We start from the raw sequence: 12,426 nt of genomic DNA, 5'->3' as shown, positions 1-12,426 counted from the left end.
TGGAATTAACCATATGACCAAGAAATTCTACTCCTAGGTGGAATACCCAAGAGAATTGAAACATATGTTCTACAAAAACTTGTACACAAATGTTCACGGCACCATTACTCATAATAGCTAAAAAGTGGAAACAACCCAGTGTTCATCAACTGATGAATGGATAAACAAAAGTGGTGCATCCATACAATAGAATATTACTCAGCCATAAAAAGGCATCAAGTACTGACACACGCTGCAACATGGATGAACCTTGAAAACATGCTAAGTGAAAGAAGACAGTCACAAAAGGCCATTATTGTATGATTCCACTTATACGAAATGTCCAGAGACAGAAAGTAGACTAGTGGTGACCAAGGGCTGGTGGGATTTGAGGGAGATGGGGGGGTGACTAATATGGGTACAGGGTTTCTTTTGGGGGTGATGAAAATGTTCTGGAATCAGATAGTTATGGTTGCACAACCTTTAGAATGGACTAAAAGTCATTGCTCTGTAACTTTTAAAATATATCTTTACTTTTTTTTAGTAACCTAACAGCTATGTCCCCCAGCTTAAGGAATAAAATATTATAGATACAGCTGGAATTCGCTGTATACCCTTCCCTGATTACGTTTATCTTCCACTCCCATGAGAGATAATCACTAAGTTGATGTGCTATTATCATTCTCATGTGTGTCATTATACTTTCACTATATATTTTCCCTTATAAGATGTATTATTGTTCTGTGTGTTTTTAAATGGTATCATGCTGATGTAACTTTTATAGGTTTTTTTAATCACAATATTATGTTTCAGTAATTAATGGGTTTCTTTTACATCATTAAGTGGCTTTTTTACAATGACACCTAGCACTTAGAATTCTGAGGTCATACTCCCAGGAATAATAACTAAATCAGTTAAATGTCTCTGCCTAGTTTTTTTTATCAGTTCAACCAGGTGATTTCTCCAAGCATCCCAAACCATCATTAATTGAGCTCTTGTTCAAAATACGGGAATTTAAAGTGCACTTTATAACATGAAAGCTTTACTCCTTTTTGACTGAGGGATAACTTAGAGGGGAAAAGCTTGCACTACATTCCATCATATATGACAAATCATAGTAAGATTAAATGATAAACATAATCAATAATTAACATGAAACATTTCAACCAACTACAGGGAGTCTCTACATGGCCATTCTGGTTTTAACCACTAGAATCTTTGTAGTAGATACTGTTGTACCTGGTTGTCTCCCTAATGTGCATTCCTCCTTTCCTTGGTAGTTAATTTCTTAGTTAATTATTTTTTGGAAACCCGCACCATCTCCAGACAGCCCACTGAATTTGGGAGAAGTTACTACCCCTTGACCACAGTTATTGGTTCAGGGATAGTCAAATGTCACAGTTTGTGAAAATGACATGAAAGAAGGTATCTGACAAGAACAATTTCCCTGCTTTTCAGAGAAAGCTTCTGGAAACTTCCTTCTTTCTCTCCCTGATTTTGAAAAGAAAGCATATGACTCTAGGAGTTGTTAGTAACTATTGGGAGAACACAAGGACAACCAGCCATTCTACCATTCTTCTTTACTAATAAAATTCCAGCTTTATTCACAGCAATAATGCATCCAGTTATAAATATTCACATTCCCAGATTCCATTTCAGGGTTGACCACTTGACAAAACTGTAACCCTTGAGATGCAGGCCCAAGTCACTGGAGAGGACTTCCCTTCCACCAAAACAATGATAAAGCCACATGAGAAGAAGCCTTTTGATTTTCATCTTTTCCTCTTTTTTCCAGCTCGAATTCAGATATTATGACTAGGGATGGAGCAGTACCTGTGACTACAAGGATGAAAGCCACATGCTAAGGATGGTGGAACAAAAAGATATAATGTGCTGGGGTGTTTTACGATTTCTTTGAGCCACTTTAGTAAACGGCCCTTGACTGCCAACCTCCGAACTTCCCATTACATGAGGAAAAATAAATCCTTATTTGGTAAAGCCACCAAGGCTAGACTTTTATTTTAAGCAATCTGATGCAATTCCAACTGATATAACTGCTGAATCAAATGTTGGGTTTTCAAATATATAAGTCGCTTCCCAATATTGCTTAAGCCGTTTTGAACTGAATTTCTGTGACTTGCAATCAAGAGCACCCTGAACTGATAGAGCCTCATCTCTAAGGAAGGGATAATACCTCTGATTTGACTCTAAGGCTCTCAAAGGCAAAGGCCATATACTATTCATCCTAAACTGCCGCCTGTCTGATTTGGATCTTTAGCAATGAGTAGCCACATGATTTTCCAAACTCAAGGTACTAACTTTGTTGTAAAGGCCATCCAACTGGTAAATCAGAAGAACAAAGAAATGAAACATTAATAACTTCATTAAACATATGTAACACATACTCATTAAACTAGTTGAAATAATAGAGCCAGGAGACTACTTTACGTGAATCATACCTTCAGTTTCCTGTTACTAAGTCTTTAAACTTTTCTATATTCTCATCCTTTCCTTATTCCTTCCTTTTACACTATACTATAGCTGTTAAGAGCAAGGGCTCTCTAGTTAACCCAATATAGATTCAAACCTTAAAGCTCTTACTTACCACTTGTGTGACCTCATGAAAGTTAGTTAAATTTCTGAGTCTTGATTTTCTCAAATGAATCAGAGTAAAAATACTAGCATCCTCACAGGGTTCTTGTTAGAATTAACTGAGATAATGTTTGTAAAATGATTAGCATAAGGCCTGATATATAGTATTTACTAAATGTTACCTATTTTGTTTAGTTTTTACAACAGAATAGGTATCCCTCCTCTTGTCTAAGGCCAATTCTTACCTTATGCTCTGGATCCCATCCTCCTTCCACCATTCCTTCCTTCCATCTTTTCTCTCTAGTGTTTATCTTCAACCTCTCTCTATAGGGTCCTTCCCACTAATATGCATAAAAACAATAATAATGATGAAGATGCTGATGATGACAATAATGATGATATAAGAGATGATAGGATTTGAAGCATAGGTGGAGGAACTGTCCACTGTCAGGAAGAAAAAAAAAACAAAAGGCACTTTCTCCATAACAGGAAAGAGGAGAAGAAGTTTCTCCACTTAGGCAGGTTTGGAGATCTGTATGTGGGAAAATAAAAGATTTCCTTTTGGATGATTTCTATTTTCTCTTTGAAATAAAAGGCAAAGTTATCATGAGAGTTAAGTAGTTGAGAAGAGAGGATAAAATACATGAGAAGAGTAAAGGTTTACAACAGTCACTGCAGAGAGTGAGAAAGAGAAATGCAGCAGTTTTCCTGGCAGTGTGAAGGTCTCAGCTGAGGCTGAAGCTAACGTCCATGTGTGTATACTGGATCCAAAATCTCCTGGAATCTCCTGAGTGCTGCCATAGTAGCAAATAACTGACTCGTCATTATGGAAATAGGTAGTTGAGGTAGAATGGAGAAAAAGGTCACTGAAAATCTGGAGACCAAAGAACTAAAAGGCCAGGTTGGTAGCTGAATAGTACATAAAGACGATGACATCATCCAAGATGACGGCAAGAGTTGACACAGAGTGGAAGCCTGAGAGCCACGTGCTAAATTCTGAAGAACAAGGGAAATTATCCTTTGTGAGGATAATTATCCCTTGTGAGTTAGTAGGATGACAGAAAAGAGAAGCGGGGAAAGTTGGCAGAGTCTAGAATATAGCATTAACTATCACAAGCAGGTAGAGAAATAATGTCCCGGAAGCATCTATGGGGAGTGAAGAGACCATCCATCAAACCATCAACTATGAGGTATCTTGGGTGTGAAAGAAAAATCATCTTCCAGGGCTTCCCTGGTGGCGCAGTGGTTGGGAATCTGCCTGCCAATGCAGGGGACACGGGTTTGAGCACTGGTCTGGGAAGATCCCATATGCGGCGGAGCAACTAGGCCCATGAGCCACAGCTACTGAGCCTGTGCGTCTGGAGCTTGTGCTCCACAACAAGAGAGGCTGCGATAGTGAGAGGCCCGCGCACCGCGATGAAGAGTGGCCCCCGCTTGCCGCAACTGGAGAAAGCCCTTGCACCGAAACGAAGACCCAACATAGCCAAAAATAAAATAAATAAATAAATAAAAAATAAAATTAAAAAAAAAAAATCATCTTCCATAGTAGAGACGCCAGACTCAGATATACATTGACTGGCTATGGAATTGTACAACTGACCAAGGTGAATGTAAAAGGGGAAATATACCTAAACCTCTTTATTACAACTTTAAAAGATCAGCTATACATGTTCAAGACAGGAGAAATTTGTAAAGGAATTTCATGTGAAAAAGTCATAGAGACTAAAAGCAATTAAGTATAACTACCCTCAAAAGTGTCTTGGATGACACAGTAGACCACATAGATTTAATTGATATTTACAGGACATTCCACCCGAATACAGCAGATTACAGTTTCTTCTCAAGTGCACATGGAACATTCTCTAGGATAGATCACATTTTGGGTCACAAATCAAGCCTCAGTAAATTTAAGAAAATTGAAATCATATCAAGCATCTTTTCTGCCCACAACACTATGAGATTAGAAATAAATTACAGGGAAAAAAACGTAAAAAACACAAACACATGGAGGCTAAACAGTACGTTACTAAATAACCAAGAGATCACTGAAGAAATCAAAGACAAATGACAAATGAAATGAGACAAATGACAATGAAAACACGACGATCCAAAACCTATGGGATGCAGCAAAAGCAGTTCTAAGAGGTAAGTTTATAGCAATACAATCCTACCTCAAGAAACAAGAAAAATCTCAAATAAACAATCTAACCTTACACCTAAAGGAACTAGAGAAAGAACAAACAAAACCCAAGGTTAGTAGAAGGAAAGAAATCATAATGATCACAGCAGAAATAAATGAAATAGAAACAAAGAAAATAGCAAAGGTCAATAAAATTAAGAGCTAGTTCTTTGAGAAGATAAATAAATTAATAAACATTTAGCCAGACTCATCAAGAACAAAAAGGACAGGACTCAAATCAATAAAATTAGAAATGAAAAAGGAGACGTTACAACAGACACTGCAGAGATACAAAGGATCATGAGAGACTACTACAAGCAACTACAAGCCAGTAAAATGGACATCCTGGAAGAAAAGGACAAATTCTTAGAAAAGTACCTTACAAGACTGAACCAGGAAGAAACAGAAAATATGAACAGACCAATCACAAGCACTGAAATTGAAACTGTGATTAAAAATCCTCCAACAAACAAAAGTCCTGGACCAGATGGCTTCACAGGTGAATTCTACCAAACATTTAGAGAAGAGCTAACACCTATCCTTCTCAAACTCTTCCAAAAAACTGCAGAGGAAGGAACACTCCCAAACTCATTCTATGAGGCCACCATCACCCTGATACCAAAACCAGACAAAGATACTACAAAAAAAGAAAATTACAGACCAATATCATAGATGAAAATAGATGCAAAAATCCTCAACAAAATACTAGCAAACAGAATCCAACAACACTTTAAAAGGATCATACACCATGATCAAGTGGGATTTATCCCAGGGATGCAAGGATTCTTCAATATACGCAAAACAATCAATGTGCTACACCATATTGACAAATTGAAGAATTAAAACCATATGATCATCTCAATAGACACAGAAAAAGCTTCTGACAAAATTCAACACCCATTTATGATAAAAACTCGCCAGAAAGTGGGCATAAAGGGAACCTACCTCAACATAATAAAGGCCATGTACGACAAGCCCACAGCAAACATCATTCTCAATGGTGAAAAACTGCAAGTATTTCCTCTAAGATCAGGAACAAGACAAGGATGTCCATTCTTGCCACTATTACTCAACATAGTTTTGGAAGTCCTAGTCATGGCAATCAGAGAAGAAAAAGAAATAAAAAGAATACAAATTGGAAAAGAAGTAAAACTGTCACTGTTTGCAGATGACATGATACTATACATACAGAATCCTAAAGATGCCACCAGAAAACTATTAGAGTTAATCAATGAATTTGGTAAAGGTGCAGGATACAAAATTAATGCACAGAAGTCTCTTGCATTCCTATACACTAACAACAAAAGATCAGAAAGAGAAATTAAGGAAACAATCCCATTCCCCACTGCAACAAAAAAGATAAAATACCTAGGAATAAACCTACCTAAGGAGGTAAAAGACCTGTACTCAGAAAACTATAAGACACTGATGTAAGAAATCAAAGATCACAAAACAGATGGAGAGATATACCATGTTCTTGGATTGGAAGAATCAATATTGTGAAAATGACTATTCTATCCAAAGCAATCTACAGATTCAATGCAATCCCTATCAAGTTACCAATGGCATTTTTACAGAACTAGAACAAAAAATCTTAAAATTTGTATGGATACAAAAAAGACCCCGAATACCCAAAGCAATCTTGAAGGAAAAAAATGGAGCTGGAGGAATCAGACTCCCTGACTTCAGACTATACTACAAAGTTACAGTAATCAAGACAATATGGTACTGGCACAAAAACAGAAATATAGATCAATGGAACAGGATAGAAAGCCCAGAGATAAACCCACACACCTATGGTTAACTAATCTATGATAAAGGAGGCAAGGATATACAATGGAGAAAAGACAGTCTCTTCAATAAGTGGTGCTGGGAAAACTGGATAGCTACATGTAAAAGAATGAAATTAGAACACTCCCTAACACCATACACAAAAATAAACTCAAAATGGATTAAAGACCTAAATGTAAGGCCAGACACTATAAAAACTCTTAGAGGAAAAACATAGGAAGAACACTCTTTGACATAAATCACAGCAAGATCTTCTTTGACCCACCTCCTAGAGTAATGGAAATAAAAACAAAAATAAACAAATGGGACCTAATGAAATTAAAAGCTTTTGCATGGCAAAGGAAACTACAGACAAGACGAAAAGACAACCCTCAGAATGCGAGAAAATATTTGCAAACAAATCAATAGACAAAGGACTAATCTCCAAGATATATAAACAGCTCATGCACCTCAATATTAAAAAAACAAACAACCCAATCAAAAAATGGGCAGAAGACCTAAATAGACATTTCTCCAAAGAAGACATACAGATGGCCAAGAGGCACATGAAAAGCTGCTCAACATCACTAATTAATAGAGAAATGCAAATCAAAACTACAATGAGGTATCACCTCACACTGGTTAGAATGGGCATCATCAGAAAATCTACAGAGAACAAATGCTGGAGAGGGTGTGGAGAAAAGGGAACCCTCTTGCACTGTTGGTGGGAATGTAAATTGATACAGCCACTATGGAGAACAGTGTGGAGGTTCCTTAAAAAACTAAAAATAGAATTACCATATGACCCAGCAATCCCACGACTAGGCATATACCCAGAGAAATCCATAATTCAAAAAGACACATGCACCCCAATGTTCACTGCAGCATTATTTACGATAGCCAGGTCATGGAAACAACCTAAATGCCCACTGACAGATAAATAGATAAAGAAGATATGGTACATATATATACAATGGAATATTACTCAGCCATAAAAAGGAACGAAATTCGGTCATTTGTAGAGACGTGGATGGACCTATAGACTGCCACACAGAGTGAACTAAGTCAGAAAGAGAAAAACAAATATCGTATATTAACGCATATATGTGGAATCTAGAAAAATGGTACAGATGAACTGGTTTGCAAGGCAGAAACAGAGACACAGATGTAGAAAACAAACGTATGGACACCAAGAGGGGAAAGCGGGGTGGGGGGGTGGTGATGGGATGAATTGGGAGATTGGGATTGACATATATACACTAATATGTATAAAATGGATAACTAATAAGAACCTGCTGTATAAAAAATAAATAAAATAAATTCTTTTTAAAAAGTGCTTGGTCACAACTAACAACTATAGGTATGTATTAAATTGTGATAAGGAGAATTTCTACTTTATTTTTTAAAATTAAGATTAAATAATTCACATGTATTGTTATTTAAACAAATGTTAATTAGAGAGGGAAAAAAATGTCTTTCTTTTATCTATGTTTTTAGGCAACTTTTAATCAACAGTAAAATTTAACTCAAGTAGGATATAAATTTTTCTCTGATTAAACTTTTAAAAAAAGGAAAAAATCTCAATTACAAAGCTCTATTTCAATATTAAAAATGATAATAATTTGTGATTTTGTTCTTTCCCTAATTGGGTAATAGAGTACTAACGGATATGACTTTGCCTGCTGTTCTGGGAGGGTTCCTAACTTTTATTAATTAAAAGAAAAATGAATGAGTATATTTTGAAGTAAAGAAGTAAATGAAGCCACCTTAAGTTACTTGTTTATTTCAATATCACTTTCCTTTAAAAATTCATGGAATATTATTTCATTAGTGTTATGATGTTTATGCAATAGTTTAAAACTGGAGAAGAAAAAAAAATAAAACAGCCTCAGACTTTCCTCCATTTACTTCCTCTTGAGGGAGTACAGCTTTATGTTAGGTTTTATGTAATATGTTTATAAAGATTAAATGCCCCAATTTTAACTATATGCTACTATTTTTAAAAAGAAAAAACTCTTTTAGATGCTTAAAAGAAACAACAAACGTTCTGTGAGTCCTTAATTTTGATTTTCTCTGTCACTGATACTATAAAACCTTTCTTAGATGATCAGAAGCTTTAGGTATATTGGTAAGCATTAACGCAAATCCACAGCATGTTCTTGTCTTTCTGTTTTCATATTACCAAACCTAACCAGGTATACTATAGCTCTCCAATTCACAAAGTACTCACACTGTATAATCTGAGACTTTTGCAACCATATATTTTAAAGGACTCATTGAGCCCTGAAAGGCAAATGCTATCATTTAAGTTCTAATTACATGCTACCTAGGTTTTACAGAACAGAAAAAAATACTGTACTTCCTGAATACATTTTTTGACCACAAGCAACTTCCAAAATAAATGCCCAAAATATTTTCTGAATGTATCATTGTGCAGATAGCTCAAGCACAGGCCTATTCAAATTATGTTCTAGTTTCTCCTTATGCTGCTTCTACCTGATAAATTGGTCAATAAATGCCAAGTCAAATATTCAAGTAAATATATTTTCATTGTTATTGGCAGACATATAATTAACTCTGAGAATAAAAGAAACAAGAAATCAATTTATGATTACTTCTTCAGTTCTTCTCATTAGTCAGTTACACCATAATTGTGGCTCCACTTTAAAAATCTTTATATACACACAAACACCCCATGTTGACTATATTATAAATCAAATTATTTCAATTACAAATTAGTACTGTATGAACTGTGAACCTCCACATGTAAATTTTATTAGTAGAAAGCAACTGTATTACTAACCACATATATGAGCTGATTAAATGCACATATATGCACATATATGCATTTTATGAGCCTATATTAATTAGTAATTTCAGCAAATATTTTAAACAATGCTAGGGATTTGTTCTGTCTTCTCTTAAGTATAACTATTTGAATCAGCTTTTTTATGTATGTGTATATATCAACAGACTACATTTCCATTTTCAGGAAAATAGACTGTTAACTGAGAAAATACTACAGAGTAAACTTATTTTTTTCCAAAGAAGATATTCAAAGAGTAAACCTTTTTTTTTTTTTTTTAACATTTGTTACCTAGCAGGTCAATATCTTCACCAATCTGGGGAAAATACATTTGTACAAAAACTTACATAACTGAACTTGTAGAAATACTGCCCTTGACTAGAGGCAAAAGCTTCAGAGACACTATTATATGTGAATTTCATGAAGAAAAAAGTTTAAGATGAGCCCCCAAAATCTGTTTTAATAAAATATGCTGTCATTACTCAATTGTTACTTTCATTACTGCGGTTTGTTTTTGGATTATATACCATGGACAAGTCATTTAACCTTTCATTTTCCTCTCCCAAAAAGGGGGATTAACGATGGTGCCTCATCACAGGATCCCTGGCAGGATTAAAAGAGTTAATACAAATGAAGCACTTAGAACAGTGCCCAGCACACAGTAAGTGTTCAATAAGTGCTAGCTATGCATTACCTAACTGCCTATGTTTTGCCTATTACTTATATTAACTTCTAGTTACCAATCCTGAAAGTTATCTTAATTCTTTTTAAAGAAAAATTTAAGCTACATCATGACATTCTTAATGCTTTGCCCATGCCATCAGCTTTTAGCATTGTTTTTAGCAGCTAGTTTATCTGCTACTCACAGGTGAAACAAGACCTAAAGTCTCACTGAATATTTCCAAATTCGATTGATATTTTAAAAGACAGCGCTCTCCCTATTATCTCCCTATTAGTACTCATTAATTCATTCAAAACACTAATGTATACTGTGTGCTAGGCATGGAATACAGGCTGTGGGAATAAAAGATGGTTAAGAAAAAAATTCCAAATACCTTGCTCACAAAATAGTGGGGGATACAAACACAAACACAAACACAAGCATGTATTGTTGTTTAATTGTAAGGTGGTATCCAAATGCTATGATAAAACAAATTTTCCAAGATGTACAAGGGAGGGCTCACAGGTGATGTGTGAACAAGACTTGGAAGGAAGAACAGAAGAAGCTTGCAAGGTGGAGAAAGACTCTATGATTATTTTATCCAAAAAGAGAACTGGAAATTTCTCACAGTGGTAAGTCTATTTGACTTATTTTAGCAAAGAGACTTCCTCAAACAGATTCCCCACTGTACACTGCTTGCATCGTTTATCTTTAGGAGTTGAATAATATTTTTGTATGGCTGTCTGCTGCCACCCATAGCTAGACCTTCACTGTGACATACTTGATGTTCTTAGCTCCCATCCTCCCAGAGCTCAGAGAGATTTTCCTAAACCCCTTTTATCACACCATTCCATTATCAAAAACCTGCAATGGTTTCCTCTTATTCCTAGGTATCAGCCCTCTGCTTTGGGAGATTTCTCTTCCCAATATGCCTTGGCTATGCCTCCCTTTTTTTCATATTCTCCCGGTGCCCCGAATACTTTTCTCCTACTACTTCTCTTTGCTTCTCAAAAAATTCTACCCACACTTCAAAATCCTCCTTCAAGAAGCCATCAGATTCCCTTGCTTCTATGTAAAATAACAGAACTTTACAGATGCTGAAGAAAATAGTGAAATACTAGTGGAAAAATGATCCTTTTGGACGAAAGCCATGTCCAAAATGTGGTAGAAGACTGAAAAACAAATGGCAGAGACTCGTTTGAAAGTTACATTCAACTGTTACATCAACACAGAACACTTCTTAAATTATTTATCATTCAAAATTTACTTCCCGCACCAACTACTTAGTTGAATAATTCTTTTTCCAGTGGCATTGCGCTCTTTTGAAACGTTAGCCATCCCACAACACGGACAATGAATTCTTCATGACTTAAACTGGTTTCTTTAGGACAAATTCATGTTAGGATGCAAGGCGTCACCAGATTCAGAACTTTAAATATTACCAGACAACATGGAACTACATCCACTAACACAGTAGCGTGCTTCATAATTGACGGACAACTAGTTAAATATCAATAGCAACGTATCTTCAAAAAGTCAAGCGAAAACACTTTTTCAAGTGATAACGAGCATGCGCTACATGTCAATACCTTAGACTCCAACTTGATTTTCTCTTCATTCAGCTCCTCGGCTGCTTTCTTAATTTTTTCACGACATCTGTTTATTTCCGACCTGACTGTAATACAAATTAAATGCTTAAATACGTCCATCTTTCTGGAGTCCCCGTTTCTGGGGCCTGTGATAAGACACCTTTCCGCTGTCCTCCCCTCCACGTGGACAGCCGCCTGCCCTCCCCGCTCGGCCCACTGCCTCCTGATTCCCTCCGCCTCCAGGCCCCCGGCTCCAAGACCAGAGGCCGCCCGCGAGCGCCCGACCTTGTCGCATCAAGCGGCGACTCTCCTCCGCCAGGTGCTCGGAGAAGATGATGTGCTGGAACAGGGACTCCAGACTCATCTCGGGCTGGGCTCCCGCCGATCCCTTCTTCGCCTTCAATAGTTTATAACAGAGTCTGAGGATCCTGGAACGCACAGTAAAGGCTTATGCCAGGGCCACTCCTAGCTCAGCCTCCAGCGGCCTGCCCCCTGCCCACGCCAAGGACGGGGCCCACGCGGGCTGAGGGGAGGCCGCGAGGCTCCGGGTGCCGCGGGCGCCGCGAACCCCGCTCCGGGCCTGCGTGGCTTCCGCTACGAAGGGCAAACCCGCTTTGTTCTCCCCCGCGCCCTCGTTTCTCCTGTGACCTGTCTCAGACTGCCTTTTTCCCCTGGCTGAGCGCAGCTCCCCTGAGACGAGGCCTTGGCCCCTGTGCGGGTTGTTTTTCGTTTTGGTGGCAGGGGAAAAAAAAAAAATGGAGGCCCTGAGGCCTCCGTTTGGGAGCGGCTTCGGGCAGCAGCCCTGCCTTTTCTGCGGTCGGCCTTTTCCTCCCATTCCACCCCCGCCAAC

At 37.4% G+C, this 12,426-nt stretch overlaps 1 protein-coding gene across 1 annotated transcript in view; it reads right to left on the bottom strand.

The window, feature by feature from the left end:
- The window catches only part of CCDC172 (coiled-coil domain containing 172), a 76,500-nt gene that overhangs the window by 51,555 nt on the left and 12,519 nt on the right, over nucleotides 1-12,426 (bottom strand). The window contains exons 2-3 of the mRNA XM_082407852.1: nucleotides 11,862-12,004; nucleotides 11,577-11,662 (exon numbers count right to left, since the gene is read on the bottom strand). Of these exons, the coding sequence (XP_082263978.1) occupies nucleotides 11,577-11,662; nucleotides 11,862-11,940 (165 nt within the window). The 5' untranslated portion in view covers nucleotides 11,941-12,004. The remainder of the gene's footprint in view (nucleotides 1-11,576; nucleotides 11,663-11,861; nucleotides 12,005-12,426) is intronic.

This window comes from Balaenoptera borealis (genome assembly GCF_965194805.1).
Source record: "Balaenoptera borealis genome assembly, chromosome: 10".
NCBI classification, from domain to species: domain Eukaryota; kingdom Metazoa; phylum Chordata; class Mammalia; order Artiodactyla; family Balaenopteridae; genus Balaenoptera; species Balaenoptera borealis.
This window is presented reverse-complemented; position numbering and strand designations above follow the sequence as displayed.